The 22,283-nt window shown below is 40.0% G+C and overlaps 1 protein-coding gene across 8 annotated transcripts in view; it reads right to left on the minus strand.

The window, feature by feature from the left end:
• The window catches only part of Tmc1 (transmembrane channel like 1), a 184,533-nt gene that overhangs the window by 115,943 nt on the left and 46,307 nt on the right, over nucleotides 1–22,283 (minus strand). For 7 of the 8 annotated variants that reach the window (XM_031389906.1, XM_031389909.1, XM_031389902.1 and 4 more), the window contains one exon: nucleotides 8,919–8,966. The exons of the other annotated variant lie outside the window; for it this stretch is intronic. In XM_031389906.1, the coding sequence (XP_031245766.1) occupies nucleotides 8,919–8,966 (48 nt within the window). The remainder of the gene's footprint in view (nucleotides 1–8,918; nucleotides 8,967–22,283) is intronic. 8 annotated transcript variants of the gene reach the window in all.

Genomic DNA, 22,283 nt, shown 5'->3' on the forward strand with positions numbered 1-22,283 from the left:
AAATAATTCTTTCTTATTTTTCTAAAACTGTATTTTTATATCCTTTTCAAAAATGTATTGTTTATATATTTCCTTGTTTGATAAGTAAATTCCACAAACTTTAAAGAAGAGTTAGTGCAAGTCAGTGAAACACTTAGAAATTGAAAAGGAAGAACATTTCTTAAATTAATGAAACCCAAACCACTGTTATATCCAAAATTATTTGCAAAATTTCACAGCAAAACATTAGTCAAATAAACAACACAGTAAATGGATTGTACACCACACCCATAACAAAGTAAGATTTATCAATGAGATTTAAGAATGGTTCAAGATGCCAAAATGAAATAAAGTGGCATTGCTCCATTGCTACACTGACAGAATGAAGGACAAGGATGGCATCAATAGGTAGAAAAGCACTTAACAAAACCAAAGATGTGAAGTTTGATGCGAAAGCTTCTTACAAAACAAGATTAGCAAAAATCACCTCAGCATAATAAAGGTCATGTATAAGTACTACCAGGATGGTCAACAGTGGGGGAAAAATAAAAGCTTTCCCACTGACATACTGAATAAGCCAAAAAAAGGCAACTCTTTTACCAGTGTATTGAAAAGGCTGCACTAGAACCATCAGGCAGCAAAGTGAAAGCAAGAAGGGAAGGCTCTCAATCAAACAAATATCAGTGTGCAAATGTGATAACCTTACATGTGGAAAACCTCAAGACTCTGCAAACATGTTAGGATAAATAACTGAATTTAGTGAAGAATCACAGAACTTACAAAATTTATATTGATATATAAAATTCAGGTGTACATTTTGTACTAAGAAGGAATGATCTAAAAAGGAAATTAATAAGGCAATTGTATTTAGAAGGGCCTGAAAAGGAACAAATTATCTTTGAATAAATTTTACTGAGGAAGTCCAAAACTTTTTATACACTAGAGAATTCTTTTAAAAAGGTAAAAAAAAAAAAAAAAAAAAAAAAAAAAAAAAGTTAACGATGACCCAAGTAGAAAGACATATCATATCCCTGTCTTAAAATATTTAGTTTTATAAAAATGCCCATAGTAGTGAGTAATATTCAACAAAAACCCAAGTACCATCTCAATATCAATTTTTTCAATAGAAAATAAACTCAAAACAGTTATATGAAATCACAAAAGAACCAAAAATAGAAAAAGCATTCATGGTTAAAGAGAATACAACTGGGAATCCTGCAAACGACACTACCCACTTACCAGGCAACATGCATCCAGGGGTGCAATAATGGCGTGACTCCTATGGATGTAACCAACTACTTCATGATTGGACTTAAGGTACATTCCACAGGAGGCATTTCATGCCTTTACTGTATACCTGATCAAAATCCCAAGTCTTCAGTCCTTTAGGAATGTGAACCTACTACTGCTATTTTGCTAAACAGGCATGTGGTAAACTGCTTTGTAAATATATCTGCTTGTACCCACGGAATAATAGTGCTATAACCTTGGCCAGATAAGCTTTCCTTCCTTGTTCGTTTGGTTGGTTGGTTGGTTGATTTATACAGTAGGGAGCAGACAATGCAGAGATTCTTTAAGTGGTCAAAGTTCTGAGAATAAATGACTTTTGAGTACTGAGCCTTAAACAAACAAGACATCTGTATGAAGCCCCTTTTAGGATCATGGAACACTGCATATGAAAGGGACAAAAAGAATGTAGGAGTCAGAGCATGGGAAGCAGTGCTGTGAAAAGCTTCTTCTCAGACACAACATGACTATTGTACCTATAAACTCACAGTATCAGTGACTACCTACACATCCCATGTACATGAGGGAGAGGACTCCTAAGGCCCCACCCATCACTAAGGAACTACAGACAATTACTTCTTAAAAGAAGGATAGCTCAGTGACATCGCAACTAGTAATTTGCCCCATCAGGAAAATAACTGCTAACCTATTCACATTCAGAGGACTCTAACTATATGCACAGATCACAATCAAAAATGGCATCAAAATAGAAGGTAAATATTGATTGGAAGATGAAGGGTTACGCTAAAAGAGGGAAGAGGATAACCAAAGATAATGGGGAGAATATGATCTAAGCATATTACATATCTGTGAAATTAGAAAAGGATAAATAAAAATCTAAAATGAATAAGAAATCTGTGTCACACTACCTAATGTCAAAATATAATTATAAATATTTAATATTTAAAAATTAATGAATAATATAAATAAAACCAAAATGTTGACACACACAAAAAATCCATGTAGCCCAATAAAAGGGAACAGAGAACCCCAAAGTAAACACAAATATATATAGTCAAGGGATACTCAAAAACATCTAAAATTACGTAAAATAAGGTCTCCAACAATTGGCACTACAAAAACTAGGTAGCTCTATGAAAAAGAGACTTTAAACCCTAGTTGACACTATACATAAATTTCAATTAAAAATGTATTCGACAGTCCCACAGGAGGAACAACAATATGAACCAACCAGTACCTCTAGAGCTCCTAGGGACTAAACCACCAACCAAAGAGTACACATGGAGGAACTCAAGGCTTCAGCCACACATGTAGCAGAGAATGGCCTTGTGGGACATCAATGAGAGGAGAGGCCGTTGGTCCTGTGAAGGCTGGATGCCCCAGTATAGGGGAATGCCAGGAAAGGAAAGCGGGAGTGGGTGGGTTAGTGAGCAGGGGGGAGGAGGGATGGAATGGGGGGTTCAGAGGGAAAATGAGGAAAGGGGATAAAATTTGAAATGTAAATAAAGAAAATATCTAATACAAAATAAAGGACAAAAAAACTATATTCAATGTGGTTTTAGACACAAAATTTTAGAATTCCAAAACTATATCCTGAAAAGGCTTTATAATATCGATTTTAGTAATGCTTTCTTGGACATAACATCAAAAGTACAAACCATAAAATAAAAAATCGAAAGTAGGACAGTTAGGAGCCAAGAGAAGAAGATACCCTTAAGGGTAAAGTCTTACATTAGTACTAACTCAACATCACCTTTTCCTACGATTTCAGCTAAAAACATTGGGGAGAAAAGCACTTTAGTGTACTAAAACATTCTGTCTGCCACCTGTAGGATACCTGCTAAATGTGACTGGAAATAGGTTTGTGCAGCATTGTAACTTTTTTTTTGTTGATTTAAGTTTTATTGCAGTATGATGAGAAAAGATACTTGATTTCAATTTATCTGAATTTGTTAACATTTAAAAACATATATTAAGTAAATAGAATCATATCACATTCTTGTTTCCCTTTTGTACCCCAACTCCTCTCAGAAACCACCCATCAATACCTGCAATAGTTTTCATTTTTTTATGTTGTCATATTCTTTAAAATTTATAAAATATTGTAACAATAAAAATGAGTGTTATGAAAATTGCTTGATATAAAACAACAATCAATTGAACAGTCTTATGTAGATGCTTATCTACAGCAATACTGAAAATACATACATTTGTCTCAATATAAATTGGAAAAAAACTCCAAATGTATTAACTGTATATTTTAAAATAATACATCACTACTAGTATTCTTTTAAATGAGCATAAATAAAGTCTTTTTGTTTCTTTGTTTTGGTTTTAATAGAGCTTAAAATCTTGGCTTTTACTGTGGTACAAGCCCAAAATAAAAACAGTTTTTAGACATTGGACAGATTTCTTGCTATGGTCAAAGCTATTTGACTTGAGTGATTTTCATCATTCTCAGCCCACAGAGAACAGGTTACATTCATTTAAGAAGTGGTGTGTGTATTAAGATGGTCTATCCATGAAGTCATTCACCAACTGTTTCAATGAACAATGGTTCTGCTTGGAGGGTGGAGAATCTGGTTAATTGGCTGGGTGATTTTGAAAAGCTTTCATCTCAGAGAAAGAGTAACTTATAAAGCCATCTTCTTCAAACTTAATACAACAGTTACAAACATCAAGCAAAGCATTCAGTCTCACTCTTTGCTGTTCCCTTACAAGCTACCTCCCAAGTTAATTGTCTTCGTTTCTTGTGGTTGTATAAAATTTTGAAACATGTAAGCTGTTCTGAAAACCAAAGTATAGTGTAAAAACATCAAATAAACAATCCTACTAACAGAGAGACTGAGATAGGAGAAGCCTGATTTCAAGATTCTTATGTGGAATCCAGCAAGACACTGTCATGTACAAACAAGCAGAAAGTGTATTTGGATTGTACGATATTGGACCTATTTCTCCAATTACCAAATTAGAGAGACCACTGGATGACAGCCAACAAATTTCTGATTCCTCATATTTTTGGATTTCAACCAATTAGGGTATGTTGGTAATATTAATTTTCATATTAAGATATTAAGAAAAAGTAATTGTTACTTCCTGTTATTTATGTTGTTAGAGATGGAATTAGGTTTGTGTGGGTGTGTTGAAAGATTACTTTCTTGCTTCTTCTAGAGTATAGTTTTGCTCCTAATATTGATATTTTCCATCTACTATCCTTTGTAGGGCTGGATTTGTGGAAAGATATTGTGTAAATTTCATTTGTCATGGAATATCTTGTTTTCTCCATCTAAGGTAATTGAGGGTTTCACACCGGTTTTAGTAGTAGCCTGGGCTAGCGTTTGTGTTCTCTTAGGGTCTGCATGATATCTGCCCAGGTTCTTCTAGCTTTCATACTCTGGTGAGAAGTCTGGTGTAATTCTGATAAGCCTGCCTTTATATATTACTTGACCTTTTTCCTTTACTGCTTTTAAAACTCTTTCTTTGTTTAGTACATTTGGTGTTTTGATGATTCCTCACATGATGGGAGGAATTTCTTTTCTGGTCCAGTCTATTTGGAGTTTTGTAGGCTTCTTGTATGATCATGGGCATCTTTTTCTTTAGGTTAGGGAAGTTTTCTTCTATAATTTTCTTGAAGATATTTACTGGCCCTTTAAGTCGAAGGTCTTCACTCTCTTCTATACCTATGATCCTTAGGTTTGGTCTTCTCATTGTGTCCTGGATTTCCTGGATGCTTTAGGTTAGAATCTTTTTGCTTTTTTCATTTTCTTTGACTGTTGTGTCAATGTTTTCTAAGGTGTCTTTTGCCCCTGAGATTCTCTCTTCTATCTCTTGTATTCTGTTAGTGAAGCTTGCACTTATAACTCCTGATCTCTTTCTTGGGTTTTCTAACACCAGGGTTGTCTCTCTTTGTGATTTCTTTTTTGTTTCTTTTTCTATTTTTAGATCCTGGATGGTTTTGTTCATTTCCTTCACCTATTTGATTGTGTTTTCCTGTAATTCTTTAAGGGATTTTTGTGTTTACTCTTTAAAGGCTTCTAGCTGATTACCTGTGTTCTCCTGTAAGTCCTGTATCATCATCATGAGAAGTGGTTTTAGATCTGAATCTTGCTTTTCTGGTGTGATGGTATGTCCAGGACTTGCTATGGTGGGAGAATTGGGTTTGGATGATGCCAAGTAACCTGGGTTTCTGTTGCTTATGTTATGCTTACTTGCGGCCATCTTGTTATCTCTAGTGCTACCTGCCCTAGCTAAATCTGACTGGAGCCTGTCCTACCTGTGATCCTGGTTGTGTCAGAACTCCTTAGAGTCAAGCTGTCTCTGTGGTCCTGTGATTCTGGGATCCTGCAATCATGAGCCCGTTAGAGCTCCTGGGAGTGGAGCTTCCTCTGGGTATTGTGGGATTGGCTGCAAAATTTGTGCCCAAGGTCTGCTCAGAGTACCAGCCCAGACAGACTGAAAGGAACCTGTGCCACTGGGCTGGTAGAGTTCCTCCATGCCTGGTTCCCACTAGTCCCAGTTACTCCCAGTGTTGGGACAGATGTTATGTCCTCCTCACCTCTGATCCTCTGATACACTGCAACATTTTTAATATAGGCCCATAATGTGTTGACAAGAATGTGTTGACTATTTTTCTTTCTTGATTTATAACCTTAACCAGAGCATGCTCCAGAATGCACATCATAAACCAAGGGAGCTCAAGAGTACCTCCTCTAAAGAGCGGTCTTACATCAGTAGGTTTAAGTTCAGTGCATATATTAGAGCCTCAGGTTTTCTTCACTCAAAGAAGGCATTGCTTTTGCAATAACTCCAGTGCTCTTGTCCAAGCTGCAGGCAGTAAACCTGTCTCTATTCCTCCACTTTTGGGTCATGTTTAACTGCTCTGCACTCACCGAGAAAAGAATCATTGTGCTTAGCCATAGGACTTCATCAAAGGAAAGCTTATATGTGGCAATGGACACTGTTCACTAAAAGATTATCTACAGAATAAAATACACACTTGCAAACCATGTGACAAAGGACTAATATCTAAAATGTGTAAGGAATGCCTATGAATAAACAATAAAATAAAAATAAAAGAATGGTCTATGCTTAAAAATGATTAAAGGCCTTTAATAGAGATTCCTATAAAGAAAATTTTCAAAATGACCAACAAACATTATGAAGGTATGTGCTCAACATCTCTAATTATTCGAGAAATGAAAACCAAATCTGCCTTGAGATATTGGTTCACTCATTAGGACAAGTATTTTCAAAAATATAGTAAGTGATTGCAAGGATGTACAGAAATTAGAATCCATGTGCCCTGCTGCAGGGTGGGGAAGGTAAAATCATGCAGCCACCATGCAAAACATGGAATTCTTCAAATAGTAAATAGAAGTATCTGATGCTCAAGCATTTACCCCAAAGAACTAAACTGAGATCCTGAAGCGGGGTTCAGACTTACTCCATAGTCACTGAAGCACTATTCACTATAACTGAGATACAGAAGAGCAAAAACATCCGTCAACAGAAACAGAAAGTGCATTACATTCATGTAATGGGATATTCAGACTCTAAAATGCAGGGAATACTGCTATATCTTACGTGTATGAACACTGAAGGTGCTACATCCATCCATTGGCATAAACCATACACAGGAAGAAAATACTGCACGATTGCACTTAGATGAAAAGCCTGAATTATTCAGGCTCAGAAGTAAATAATGGAATTGTGACTGCCAGGGGCTAGGAAGAGCCATAAATGGACTATTTTTATAAACAGACAAAAATTTACAAATGCCAAAAAGTAAGTTCTAGGGATCTACTGTACAATGTAATGCTAGCATAGTCTGTTGTTCATACTCTTCCATTTTATATCCATAACCTCAATTGACCATGGGTTAAAAATATTTAGAAAAAAAAAAAGCTGTCTTTACTAGGTGTTTACATTTTTTTCCTTACCATTACCCCCAATACTATTTCCAGAGTGTTCACACCATCCTAGACATGATAAACTTAGAGATGATTTAAAATGTAGCACAGCTATCCACAGGTAACAAGTTACTACATTTTATAGAAGGTACTTGGGCATCTACAGACTCGGGGTTTCTTTGGAATGCTGAAAACCAATCCTTATAGGTACAGAAGTACCATGTTGTACACTTTATGAAAACATTAACAGGATAAACCTCTTACTATATATTTTATAACAATAAAAATAAGTAAATAAAGATAAATGTAAATGAAGTTTACCAGTTTGACCTAGTTAACGTCTATAGAATAATCAATCTGTCTAACAAACATATATTCAGGGAACACTGAGTATCCACCCGAGTAAGTCCCATTCTGAACGATAAACAAGCATCAGTGTGTATAAGAATTCTGCTGTTACACAGTATCATTTCAGTCTAAGTGGAACTAAGTTTTAAAACAGCTATTAAATATATGAACACTGTGATGGTGGCAGATAGAAGGTCTTGGTGTCTCCAAGCTCATTGGGCCTCAAATAGTAGTGGGTCAACTTGGAAGAATTCTGAGCATCAGAATTCTTCTACCAGGCTGGCATACATCAAACTCTGTCTGTGATTATAAAGCTGGATGGGAAATAGACAAGTTCTAAATAAATTTGCTTGAAATATTCATGAAAAATCTGTTCTACTAAATCTGCATGGTTTTACCATGGGTAACATATATATTATTCCAATTACCTGCTTTAGTAATTTATCTAGTTTCTAAAGATCTAAACTATAAGCAGCGAATGGTTAAAGTTATCTATTAAATGACATTTTTTTAAACAGACTTGACTCTCATTTAAGCAGTGACATCAAGACATAGTGAGATTCCAGGATGTTTTCATGTGGGCAGGGGGAAGGGAGGTTTCTTAGTAATGCACCATTGGTGGTCTGCTTACCATGTGTGGGTATTAAATTGTCAGCCTGGTGTCCCTTAAATGAACTCTTCTTTAGATGCTATTTCATTTTTTGGTTTAAAACAATTCAAAAAATTTGCTCACATAATGGTCTTTTTGATATCCCTGCTCATGAGTGGCCTGGGTGCCTAGAAAGAGTTGAGCCTAGCCAAAATGAAAACAATAGAGCAATTTACATAGACTATCTAGCAACTGGGTATACAGGGCAGAAGAACCCTTTTGTTGTAGTTGAGCCATCTGGTCAACTCAAACATACTAGTATATAATCACCTTGGACATGTGCAAATAGGTGAGAGAGAGAGAGAGGAGAGAGAGAGAGAGAGAGAGAGAGAGAGAGAGAGAGAGAGAAACAGAGTAGCCTGGAATTTACTATATAGTCAACTCTAGCCTTTAACTCAGAGATTCAGCTGCCTATGCTCACCAAGCCTAGCACAAAACAGATGGTTTTATAGTTCATTGCAAACCAATCCATTTTGTCATCAGCCAAGGCTTCCCCCAAAGAAAATAGAACAAAAATGGAAAAGAAAATGTTAAACATAACTGTTTACTTTATAATGAACAACTTAAAAGCTCTGTGTGTGTATGTGCACCTATACACATGCATACATGTATATTCAGGCTGTGTATGTACCCACTGAATAAAGATTCTCTTCAGTGATCAATGAGACTAGAAAAAGCATGCCCACACACTCTTGTGATTTTATGCAGTAGTTCAAGGGACAAGATGGCAGGGGCATTCCCTTCCATCCACAGGAACTCTTCCTAAGGAGCCCACCCTTGCTTACTTGAGCTCTCCTCTGTATCATCTTCTTTCTCCTCCACTTGGATTTGCACTGTTGAAGAAGAGAGACATGAGCAGCAGTTACTTGAATGTCTGTGTAACTGTCAGTAACAACCTGTACCTCAATCATTCTCATCATAACGTTTTTGTGCAGGTAAAAACTTTTTCTCTCTTTCTAGAGATAGAGAAATGGCTCAGAAATTAAGGGTCCTTTTTGTTCTTACAGAGGGCTCAAGATTCAATTCCCAGTACCCACATGGCAGCTTATAACTCTCTGTAACTTCAGCTCCAGGGAATCTGACATTCTCTTCTGGCCTCCAAACACAGCAGACACACAAGAGGTACACATACATATGTACATGCATACATACATACATACATGCATACAACATACATACAAAACCTTTATAAACACAAAATAAAAAAACAAGTAGTTTTAAAACATTTTTTCTATTTCCATTTTGGAAACTACTGTTTTATCTGATTGTATGATAAATATAAAATATCCAAATATTACAAAATATTTGACTTTTAAAAACATTATATAATTCACATATTTAAAATAAATGATTTAGGAAGTTAGTACTTGGTAACCCAATAACCTCCATGCCGAGTCCTCCAGATTACTGCTGTTTACTATTTGGCATTTCCTCAGGTTCTCACTAGGATAAACTGACATACACACAGAACTAAAAACACACCCAGAATAACAGCACTCAGGAAAATGAGGCAGGAAAACCATGTGTTCAAGGCCAATCCTGGGCTACATGGCATACCCTATGTCAAAAACCCCAAACAAACCAAGGTGTCAGAATCTGCAGAAGTAGACCCCTTGTGGGTGTAACAGCTTTTTCTACACATAACTATAACCAAAGTTATTATTTTAAAATGGAGACTAATTCATTCTAAACTATTTTGCCAAATATCAAAACAACAAAAAATCCTGTATAAACAGGATCAAAGTTGGATCTTTCCAATTTTAGTTACATATATGTGCCTTAAATCAGTGCAGCTAAATGTCCCTGCATGTGATCCTCCATGACCTGTGACTTTAGCATTCAAGATTTGTTTGTTCCATACCCAAACTCATGCAACATAAAAATAATGTGCCATTTTTGTAAGGGAATATAATGATCTTTTAGAAGTATAATTATATGTTGAAAGTGTGGGATTTGACAGAATCTTCCTAATATTAACCCTTAATGTTAAACTTGAATCCATACCTGTAAGCATCACTACTTACCAGAGGTTAAGCTCTACAAATAGGCTTACAGAAATTAAGAGCTAGGGGCTGGAGAGTAGCTCAGTCTATCAAGCACTTGCTGCTGACCTGTAAGGATTAGAGTTTAGATCCTAGAACACCTTAAAAGCCAGGCATGTGTGGCAGCCTTCTGCAACTCCAGCACTCCAGAAGCAGAGATTGAGGGTCATAGGCCATGGGCAGATGGCTATCTAATTAGCTAGACTAATGGGAATCCCTGAGCTCAGGTTTTGCCACGCCCACCTACCTGTCTACTCCAGTAAAATCTGCAATATCAAGGGTAAAAGCCTGATTAAGGACAAGAGGTGTTATGACTTCAAAGGGAGTTTGTGCCTCCTGGGTATTCAGTCAGTCGTTGGCATCTCCTAACTCAGACATGTTCCAGATTAGTCTTTCCAATCGTCAACATACCTTCTTATTTAGGCATAAAGGTACCCCAAGAAATGATTCGTAAATGGCTAAGATTGGGCACTTTTTCCTGGACAGCACAACGTTCCAATATTTCCTAATTTATTTCCAAGCTGTCCTTAGCTTGGAATTTCTCACAAGGAATCTGCTTTATCAGATAGGATGTCCTCGGAGTTAGCAACAGAGGTCAGGCACATAGTTAGAATTCTCAGGGCAGTCCCACAGAAGACAGAACTGTTTTACATACTAGAGAGTAATCGAAGGGCTTCCCTCTCTTAAGGGCATTAGCAGGAACTGTTAGATTGTAACTTCCTGGTGCTTGCCTCCAGCAGATCCAGAGAATTAGCATGGGAATACCAAAATAGGCCCAGCGGGGAGGGCAGAAATGCTCTTCCCCTTCACACCTGGATACCTGATCTTACCAACCTTGATGTAACCATCCCTTGCCTAATCTTACTGAACTTGATGTGACTGTCACCTGCCTACGTGGCTTTTGTCATTTGCCTTGTTTTCTGTATATCATATAAGCCTGGTTTTCACTTTGTGCAGGGGTACTTGCGCTCTCTGAGTAGAACTAGAACTTAGATGGACTAGGACTTAGATTCATGCAGTCCGCAGCCCCTGGGCCCAGAGCACTTGGGCTCGGGGGATACAGCACCTGTCCAGAAGAGGTGGCTGCCTTAGACCCAGTGTATTTCAGGTGGTCTCAGATGTACCTCAACGGCTGAGCTGCCAGATTTCTCATTTCTCTTTTGCAATGACTGTAAAAACCTCATGCCATTTTTAAGAAATACATTCAGATCCTGCACTTTCTTGTGTTGTGTCTGCCATCATTTCTTCACCGACGCCTTGTCAACCTGACTAGGACCCCGTTTCTCCCAAGGGTTAAGGGAGGCCCAGACTGGCTGGCCTGGGCAAGATTTCAGTGAGAAACTCTGCCTCAATAAATAAAGTGTGGAGCAATGGAGGAAGACACCCATGCCAACTCCAGGCCTACACATTCATGTGCCCATGTGGATACTCACATATGGGAATATGTATACACATGCATCTACATATAAGCATACCACCTATAAACATACAAGCAAAATTTAAAAACATCAGAAATTCAAAGCATAGTAATTGTTAATAATTTAAAGTGGGGTAACATAAATCTAAAAATGCCATAATAGCAGAAAATGATAGTATGAGCAGAAGAAACAGCTTCTGATTGTGGTTTTGATTTTCTGTGTCAAAGTCAAGTCTTTAACCACAACATCCAGGAGGCATAGACAGTTCAATCTCTATGAGTCTGAATCCAGCCCCATCTACATAGCAAACTCCAGGCCAGCTCAGACTACCTACTGAGACTCTGAAAAACAAAAGGTCCAGTTTCAGATGACAGGCATATATCTAAAAGGCAGCACACATCCAAAGATGTAAATTCCACCCACAATGCAGATTATTGTGAAAGCACTCTTTGCTTTTAAATATTATCTCCATAAAAAGTTTAAGACAGGCAAAAATGTTATTTATCAACATCAGCCTTGGGCTGTGGAAATAAATGCTCTTTTATTTGGAGTGGAACAGATGCCTTCTGTTGCTAGCTGGAACTTGGTCTGCACAGTGTAGAATTTTTATGTCAGTACAGAAACTTTGTAATAATGAAGGCAGGCACATGTGAACAGACTACATTCTATAATAGGCCGTGTTCCTTATTTGCAATTAACCACGCCTCCAAGCTTCTTTAAATAATTTTCTAGCAAGACATTTTGATTATGTGTGACTGTTCTTGGAGCAGGTGTGTACCAGCATGTAGAATATGGAACTACCTGAGGACAAAAGCTACTGTCAACCTACAGCCCATTCTCCAATTGTCTTAGTTTAGAGTACTATGGCTATGATGAAACACAATGACCAAAAGTAACTTGGAGAGGAAAGGGTTTATATAACTTATGCTTCCACATAACATACTAGTTTTCAACATGTGCATTGCAACCCCCAAAGACCATCAGAAAACAGATATTTATACTACAATTCATAACAGTAGCAAAATTACAGTTATGAAGTAGCAATGAAAATAATTTTATGGTTGGGAATTACCACAACATGGGCAACTGTAAAAGGGCTGCATCATTAGGAAGATTGAAAACCAATGATATCGCAGTTTATCATCAAAACTAGTGAGTACAGGAACCGTAGCATGGCAGGAACCTGGAGGCAGGAGCTGACTCAGAAATCATAGACGGGTGGTGCTTACTGGCTTGCTTTTCATGGCTTGCTAAACCTGCTTTCTTATAGAACAGCAGTTCTCAATCTGTGGGTTGCAACTCCTTTGGGGGTGGCATATTACATATTCTGCATATCAGACACATTACAATTCATAAAAGTAGCCAAATTATACTTATGAAGTAGCAATGAAATAATTTTATGGTTGAGGGTCATCACCACAACATGAGAAACAGTTTTAAAGAGTTTTAAACATTAGGAATGTTGAGAACTAGTGTTATAGAACCCAGCACCACCAGCCCAGGGATGGTACTACCCACAATGGGCTGGACCCTCCCTCATCAATCCCTAACTGAGAAATGCCCTACAACTGGATCTTATGAAGGCATTTTCTGAATTGAGATTCCCTCCTTTCAGGACTCTATAGTTTGTGTCAAGTTGACATAGAAATAACCATCACACCAACTTATTTGAAGCAATTATTTTTTAAAATGAGTAATATATTGTGCTGATTTATAATGAGCAACCTGTTGGAATGTGATTTTGATGGTTAAAAAAAATCAAGATAGGAAAACTATGAAGTAAAACATAATCCAGTCTTTAGGAAAGGCCACATACTAAACAAAGTATCTCAGAAGAAATCAGGTTTTCTCTAACAACAGGTGGGGGTGGGGTACAGTTTGAGTCCAGGATTATCTTTTCTTAGTAGAGAAATGATAATTCTAACTGTCCATATATCCAAGTCAAATAATACCCAAGTATCCCTGTGGTGTCAAGTGAGGAACTACAAACTAACTGTGGTTCCTAATGCCATGAATCTTACAGATATAGCTGCCCCTCTCCCTCTGAGTGAGCTGATATGTATGTGATCATTTCTTGTTCTCACAGAGTACTGTCTTTGCTCTGGTATTCATTTTTCTGATGAAACTATTTTTATACTCATTGAGGTAATTCCTGGTTTGTTCCCAAACCCTCAGCTAAGGTATCATCAGCCATAAAAACTAAATTGAGATTTAAGACTATCAAAATTCTTAGATCAAGCTTCATTTTAATAGAACTTCATAGGGTCTTTAAGGTAACAATAAACAGTGCTCTGTATTCTTTGCCATTGGAAACAATGCTAAAGAATCAAGTTAAGAAGTCTAAGGCCAGCCGGGCGGTGGTGGCACACGCCTTTAATCCCAGCACTTGGGAGGCAGAGGCAGGCGGATTTCTGAGTTTGAGGCCAGCCTGGTCTACAGAGTGAGTTCCAGGACAGCCAGGACTACACAGAGAAACCCTGTCTCGGGGGAAAAAAAAAAGTCTAAGGCCACACCCTGTGTAAGGGATTGTTCTTCCTTTCACACAATCTTTAGGAAAAGACTGCAGTTATCTTTTTGCTTAGCAATTCCCCATAGCTTGTTCCCAATTCTATGACCCCCTCATTCATTGGCTGCTTTGAAAACTGTTGATCCTCTACTTGTAAAACAACCCTTCTATGTGAGAGTAATAAGAAGACAGTGAAAGGAGAGAAGACAGCAAGATCTGTCCAAATGTTGGAAGCAGTAAGGAAACTACATCAGAATGTGCCTGTTTAAAAGAAGAATATGCAATAGGAACAGATGAACTCCTAGGCAACCCAGATCCTCATTTCATGAAAATAAAATCAGTAATTAAAAAAACCATAAAAGGAAACAACAGCAAAATGTCATATTTTAGAAGTACTAGAGTTATTCAGAAAAGCAGATGTTGTCTGGGGCTTTCTTATTTAATCTGCAGTTCTTCTCAAAGTCATTCTTTGTATTTCAGGGTGATAGTAACCAAGTGGGCAGAAGAACTCAATATTGCTTATTCCTCTGACCAAATTCAGCTTGTAAAGTGATGATGTATCAGATTAATCTTTTGGAAACTGAAAATTCTATTTTATTATTAGTAAGTATATTTCCACAAAGATATACAGAACAAATGCATGGGGTAGGGATGTATAAAGTCTTAAAAGAAAATACCCTTGATTTAAGGAGTGTTTTTATCTGACACAAGAATTAAAGTAAAAAATGCCTTTGTAATGATATTCTTTGAGATTGAGTTTATATGTGATATGCCTGTAATACATTCAGGCATGGCATGAAATAGGTGGCTGAGTATTTGAACCTGAAGTTCAAAAGAAAGATTAAGCTAAAAAATAAGAACTTGAAATTATTAGCGTGGAAATCTTGAAAGCCTTAAGACCAGATAAGAACACTAAGAAAGCAAAAACAAACAGAAGTGAAGGGCAAAGAAAGAGCACTGAGGACAAGAGATAGAAAGGGTAGAATAGGGCCAGGGACCTCCATTCATGTCTCTGACTATGAACTGAAACTGTATTGGGCTGGTCGAGACTAAAGGCCAAGAATGTCAATGTTTGAGTGCTCTCACCCTTGATCTGATTCCTAAACATTTTCAGAGATTAGAATGTCACAGTAGTAGTTAAGGACCATTGAAGAAACTTATTTCTACTCCTGGTCAAGAAAATGAAATCTCTGGTCTGGCTGAAAACCCCAAATTCAAGATGGGCAGGTCAAGAGAACATGTTTCAGAAAGGAGGGACCATACCTATGAAGATCTCATCTTGCAGGAAAGGAAAAATAAATGGCCTTTAATGAGATAAGGTACTTTTCTTACCAGATTTCTGCACTCTAATGGAGTCCCTAACAACCACTGTAAGGTTCTGTTGTGCTCAAAGATATTTTTTGAATAAGATAAGGTAATGATTTTCCTTTTTCTTTTTTCTGATTTTTTTCTTTACCTTTCTCTTACTTTAGAAGGTTATCCAGAATTCAAGTATTTATTTCTGGTACTTTTCTTCTCTACCACATGGCCGCTTGTCCTCCATGTGTCTGACTTCAGTAATATTTCATGTTTTTCCTCTTCATCTTGTTCTTCTGTGCAACTGCTGAGATTTACAGATTGCCTGCCCTGGGGCTTTTCTTTTAAATTATAAATTATAAAATTGTCACAGCTTCCAGTTAACCACAATTCGAACTAAAAATTGACCAATCATTTTGCCAATATGGAAGTCAATCAATCAATATGGTGACCATAGGATTAGGGAGATGGTATAGACCAAAGACTGAATTCATATAGCAATAGAAGACAATGGTCTGTGGCTGGACACAGGGATCAGTGATAACCCAGATCCTGTGAGAAAGACAGGTATAATGGCACACATTTTAAATCCTAGCACTCCTAAAGGGAGGAGAGAGAAACACAATCACTGAGAATATCAAGGGCCAGCTAGCCTGGGCTATGAAGTACAGCAATATAAAAAGACATCCTATCTCATCAAGGTGAAAGGTAGGAAAGTACTCCTGAAAAGTTGTCCTCTGTTTTCCACACATTAGTACACATACAAATAAAAAACAAATAGAAATAGGCCTTGAAATAAAGAAACAGCTAATTTTTCTACTTCGAATATTCTTCTATACAGATGGGAAAGCTAAGACTCGACAGAGTCTTACATTTGGTGTGTTGGTCAGGAATCTGACTCCTTATGGGAACACACTGGAGCAATGAATCAGAAGTCTCGAGCTTTTACCATGCTTCCTGTTTGTCTTTCTGTTTGTCAAAGTCTGAGTCTGTAAATCTGTTTGAACTTTTGCTTGCAAGCATCAGGAGGCTCGGAGAACCTATGGTGTCTTGTATGGTCAGGTGTGACGGGCAGATGTGCCTTAACTACGAAACCACGGGGGCGGGGTTCTGAGGGGACTTAAGGATGCTTCAGGAGGGAGCAGGGAAGGCTCTGCACCTTCTGGAAATGGTGAGACAATATCTATCAGCGGGAGCTGAGTCTTGCTGGTTTATCTGGCTTGTGCCATACAGGCAGGAGCACCTAGTTTGTTTCAGTATGGCTGGCTCACTGAGCAACTCTGTTATCTGGCTCCTGAAGTGTGTACATGAGCACTTAGTATCTGTAACTAGGACCATGGAAGGGGTGAACTGTGTGTTGATTGTCTTTCTCTGTGTTCTTGGACCTGGAGCCCCACCCATGGCAAAGTCGAGCTGTCTGTATGGTAATTGTTTTTCTCCGTTGGTATCTTGTTATATGGTCTTGGACTTAGACTGACAACTTCTTTTTTTTATTTTTTGAATACTGGACAGACTGAAAGACAAGTTATTTACTCTCTGTTTCTATGCATGACCCACAGTTAGGGACTTTTGACTTGCAGGTGATTAAAAGCAGTAGAGGAGAGAGAGTCAGGATCCTTAGGGTACCTGGACCCTATATATATATAGCCCTATATAGTTACCTAGAAAAGTCTAGTGGAGGACCTCCCCCTCCTCCCTCAGAGATAAAAGTCTTTCTTTCCCAAGACCCACCCCACAGGCTCTAGCCATCAGGAAGAAAGAAGTGCAGGAGGAGAGATCCAGACCTGAGAAACTTCTGAACCTCCAAGACTCCTCAACCCTTACTCTAAGACCCTCTTCCTTCAAGTCTCCCTACCCTAGCCCCTATGGCCCTGCCAACACCAGTATCGATTCCTCAGCTGATACGAGACTGGGACCATTGTAACCCCCTTCACTGGAGGGAGGAATGGGAGGAGACCTGAGAGCCAAACCCGTGACATCATGGTGGCTCTCTTACTGAGGGCATATGGGCCTCGGGAAAAAGGCAATCAGGCTATGCAATATTGGCCCTTCTCTTTGACCAATTTGTGCAACTGGAAGGCCAAACCCCCAACCCCCTTTTCCAAAGGGCTGGTTAATCTCTTTGAGGCTGTTTTATTTATAATGCAGGAAGCCAGAAGCCAGAGACAAGGGGGGCACTATCAATTGACCAGGCTGTCATTGACAGTGGGTTTCCCCTGACTAGACCTGACTGGGACTTTAATATGGCAGAAGGTAAGGGGCACCTGAAGTTCAACTGTTAGGCTCCGTTGGCAGGTTTCATGACAACCTACAAATTTGACCAAATTATATGAGGTTAGACAGGGATCAGATGAGCTGCCTCCTCTCTTTCTAGAGCAACTCATGGAGGCATTCTATCAGTATACTCCGTATGACCCCAGCAGCAAGGAGCACAAAGCTACAGTGACTATGGCTTTTATAGACCAGGCTAGTAGAGATATCAGGAAAAAGCTTCAGAGGCTAGAGGAACTACAGGATAAGTTGTTGAGGGATTTAGTGCAGGTTACTGAGAAAGTCTACAGTAACAGGGAGACAGAGGAGGAGAAGGAGCAGAGAAAGAGAAAGAAGATGAAAGGGAGATGGAAAAAAAGAAAAGTGACAGGGAAGGAATCTAGAGAGAGTCCTGGCTCTCAGGCTAGAGGATGAATACAAATTGTTTGAGACCTTGGACAGCGCACGCCAGGACCTAGACTGGTGGTTCGAGGCCTTTTCCCAGACCTGGACTGGGATGGTAAGGATGGGGAGGGCCAACAACCAGCCCTCCATCCATGTGGAGCTTAGAGCCCAAGCCTCCCTGGTGTCTGTGCACCAATATCTGATGTCAAGGGAGGCTCAGGACAGAATCAGGCATCACATTACCAGGCTCCTAGAACAAGGGATCCTGTGTAAGTGCCAACCAGCTTGGAATACTCCCCTTCTGCCTGTGAAGAAACCTGGGGCTCAAGACTAAGAAGGACTGTCTAGAGGGGACTAAACACCTCTTGGAGGAGCTGGGAGGACTGAGATACAGAGCCTTAGCCAAGAAGGCCCAAATCTGCCAGAGAAAAGTAAGTTATCTGGGCTACCTGCTGAAAGATGGCCAGCGCTGGCTCTCCAAAGTTCAAAAGGAGACCATCCTGCATGTCCCTTCTCCACAGAGTCCCAAGCAGGTACAGGAATTCCTGGGCATGGCCACATTATGCCAGCTATGGATTCCAGGATTTGCTGAATTGTCTGCAACCCTGTACCCCCTGACTAAAAATGGACAGTCCTTCAACTGGGGTGAAGAGCAACAGGCTTTTGATATGATTAAGCAGGCTTTACTGGAGGCCCCTGCTCTAGGACTGCCCAGTGCCAGCAGACCTTTCTACCTTTATGTAGCAGAAAACAAGGGGATGGCCAAGGGAGTGTTCACTTAGTGGCTGGGCCCCTAGAAATGACCAGTTGCCTATCTGTCAAAAAAACTAAACCTGTTGCTGCTGGGTGGCCTATACTTGTCTACTGATAGTGGCAACAGTGGCAGTTTTAGTTAAAGATGCTGATAAATTAACTTGGGCAGAATCTGACCATGAAAGCTCCCCATGCTTTGGAGGGCATTGTTCAACAGCCCCTGGATTGATGGCTGACCAATACCCTCATGACTCATTATTAGACTCAGATTGTGAGCTTAGTGACCTTCACGTCACTAGTGGCCATCAACCTGGCCACTCAGGTAGCAACCTGACGGTGACTTCAATCCTCCACCTTATGATTGCCAGCAGATTCTAGCTGAGGACCAGGGATGGCAAAAGGACCTGTAGATCAGCAGCTCCCCGATGCAGAGGCGACCTGGTTCACTGATGGCAGCAGCTACCTGGTAGAGGGACAGTGCAAGGCGGGAGCCACCATTGTGGTCTGGGTAGAACCACTTCCTCCAAGAACTTCAGCCTAAAAGGCAAAGCTGATAGCTCTGACCAAACCCTTGAACCTGGGGGCAGGCAAAAAGATCAACATCTATACGGAGGAGGTATGCCTTTGCTACAGCCCACATCCATGAGGCTATATACCAAGAGAGAGGACTGCTCACATAGGAGGGAAAAGAAATAAACAAGCAGGAAATCTTGGACCTGATGAAGCCAGAAACTGAGTATTATTCATTGGCCAAGACATCAGAAGGGAAGAGACTCAGTGTCCTTGGGCAATTACCAGGCAGATCAAGTGGCTCAAGAAGTGACTATGCAAAAGCCTATCCCTGTTATGGGCCTGCAAGAGATACCTGCTGAGAAATGGGACTGGACTAAGAGTGGCCTCACTTAGAATGTATTGAATCAAAAAGGATCCATATTGCTAGCCACCCTACCAACTATTACCAAGAGAAGATAGGACAATGGCACACACAAGAAGGGAGCGCTATACTCCCTAGAAAGCAAGCAAAAGATTTACTAGGCCAAATGCACAGATGGACTCATTTAGGGGGTAAAAGCTTATCCAAGCAGTTAAGAGACCATATATATATGTGTGTAGATACACACACACACACACACACACACACACACACACACACACACATATATATATACATACATATACATACATATACATATATTTATGTATATACCTCAGGTTCTAGGCCAGAAAGAAAGTAGAACACTGTAAGGTAATGCTTATGCAGCCAAGAGTAAACAGGGCAAAGACCTAGGGGAGGACAGCCTGGAGTTTATTGGTAGGTCAATTTTACAGAAGTTAAGCCAGGGAAATATGGTTACAAATACCTTCTAGTGTTTGTAGATGTTTTCCCTGGATAGGTTGAGACATTCCCTACCAAACAGGAAGCAGCTACCATGGTAGCTAAGGAGATATTAGAAGAAAATTTTCCAGAGGTTCAGGGTGCCCAAGGTAATTGGGTTGGACAATGGTCCTGCTTTTGTCTCTTAAGGGTAAGTCAAGGATTGGCAGACATATTGGGGACTAATTGGAAGCCTCGGAGCTTAGGGCAGGTAAAGAGACCTGGACTAAATTGACCTTGGAGACTGGCTTGGACTGGCTGGTGCCCCTCCCCTTGGCCCTGAACACCACCTAGCATTTTTACCTGACCCCTTTGAGATCCTGAATAGGACACCCACTCCCTTGACCCCTGCTCTTGATACCTGCAGAGTGACTTTTCAGGCTGACAAAGATCTTTTGACTCAATTGCAAGCTTTCCAGATCAGCCACTTGGAATTGTGGCCTAAACTTAGTGCCCTGTATAATGCAGGTACTGCAGAGGTTCCACACAAGTACCAAGTTGGAGATTGGATATATGTTAAGAGACACTATGATGAACACTTGGTAGCAAAGTGGAGAGGGCCATTCCTGATGTTGTTGACCATCCTGACCTTAAAGTGAATATAGTAACTACTTGGGTTCACATCAGATCAGCACCTTCACTTGATGCCAACAGGATAGCAGCCAGACATACACACAACCTACTTCAGCAAGGCCAGAGAAACCATGAGACGGCTATGGTGTATCTTCCAGCACTGAGCCTCAGCAACCTCCACAACCCTACTAGGGTGACTTGGTAGGTGCTCCCAGCCACAGGAGATGTGGCTAGGTCCACTACCTGAGTTGTATCTGGTGACTGGACCCTGTCTTTGATTTCTGTGATTTAGCAGTAGGGTGTTGCTGCTCTGGAGACACAGGGAGAGGGAGTGCCTGAATGTGGGGGATGAGGGACTTGTACATCTAAAAACCATGCCTCAGAAGTGGCCCTGGAGGGTGAGGCTTAGGGTGCAGACACCCAAAATTGAAAAGTGTCTTGCAAAAAAACTCCCATATATGGGTGTCTCCAAGATGGGAGAAGCCAGCAGCAGGCCCATCAGTTTTAGGGGGTCAACCATTTCTTCTATGCTACCTGGGGGTGTGAAACATCAAAAAGTACATACTGGGGGCCATTCTGGGGGTACTTAAATATTCAATGGCCAAGGTGAGAGAAGGGCTAGCTAAGTGGAAGAGAGAGAAAAGAGTCAGTGCTGGTTAGAGTCATGGTTTAATAGCTCCCCCTGCTTTACTACCTTGATTTGTGCATTGTTAGGACCCCTGATCATTTTGTTCCTGCTTCTGACCTTTGACCTTTACATTCTAAATTGCTTAGATGCCTTTATTAAAGCTCGAATAGCTACAGTACAGTTGATGGTTCTGAGACAAAGATATCAAGAGCTAAGCACAGAGGACCAGGGTATGAGCTATATAACTAGCCACAATATCTTCAATATTGAAGCATGTGCAAAGAAAAGGGGGGAGTGAAAAGGTCAGCTCAGGAATTTTGCGAAGGTCATGGAACACTTGCCCCTCCAGAAGGGAGAGGCTAATTAACATTCCTCAGATCACAGGGTGGGAACCAACCCTTCGGGTGAGGACACATTCCACAGGACAGACTGTTTACCCACCTTCAGACAAGGGAAGTCCTTGCTACCTCATTTCCTGAAGACCAATCAGTTTAAAAAGTCACACTGTTCTGCCAATCACATTGTGCCTAATGTCTGCTGCCCTGAAAACTGCATAAAACCTCATTGAACAAGCTGTGTGTGTGTGTGTTGGGGGGGGGGGGGTGGTCACCGACTCTCCTTCGGGTCTTGAACCACCCTAGTGCACTGGAACAATAATTTCCTTTTACTTTTTGCATCAATTCAGGCTCTACGTGGTTCATTCAGGGGGTCTCTGGTAAGCTAAGGCTTGACAGAGTCTTACAGGGGAACCTGGGAAGGTATGGGAGAGAGAGAGATGGAGAGAGAGAGAGAGAGAGACAGAGAGACAGAGACAGAGACAGAGACAGAGACAGAGACAGAGAGACAGAGAGGAAGAAGGAGGAGGGGGAGGAGGAGGGAGGAGGAGGAGGAGGAGGAGGAGGAG

Source organism: Mastomys coucha, unplaced genomic scaffold, assembly GCF_008632895.1.
Source record: "Mastomys coucha isolate ucsf_1 unplaced genomic scaffold, UCSF_Mcou_1 pScaffold21, whole genome shotgun sequence".
NCBI classification, from domain to species: domain Eukaryota; kingdom Metazoa; phylum Chordata; class Mammalia; order Rodentia; family Muridae; genus Mastomys; species Mastomys coucha.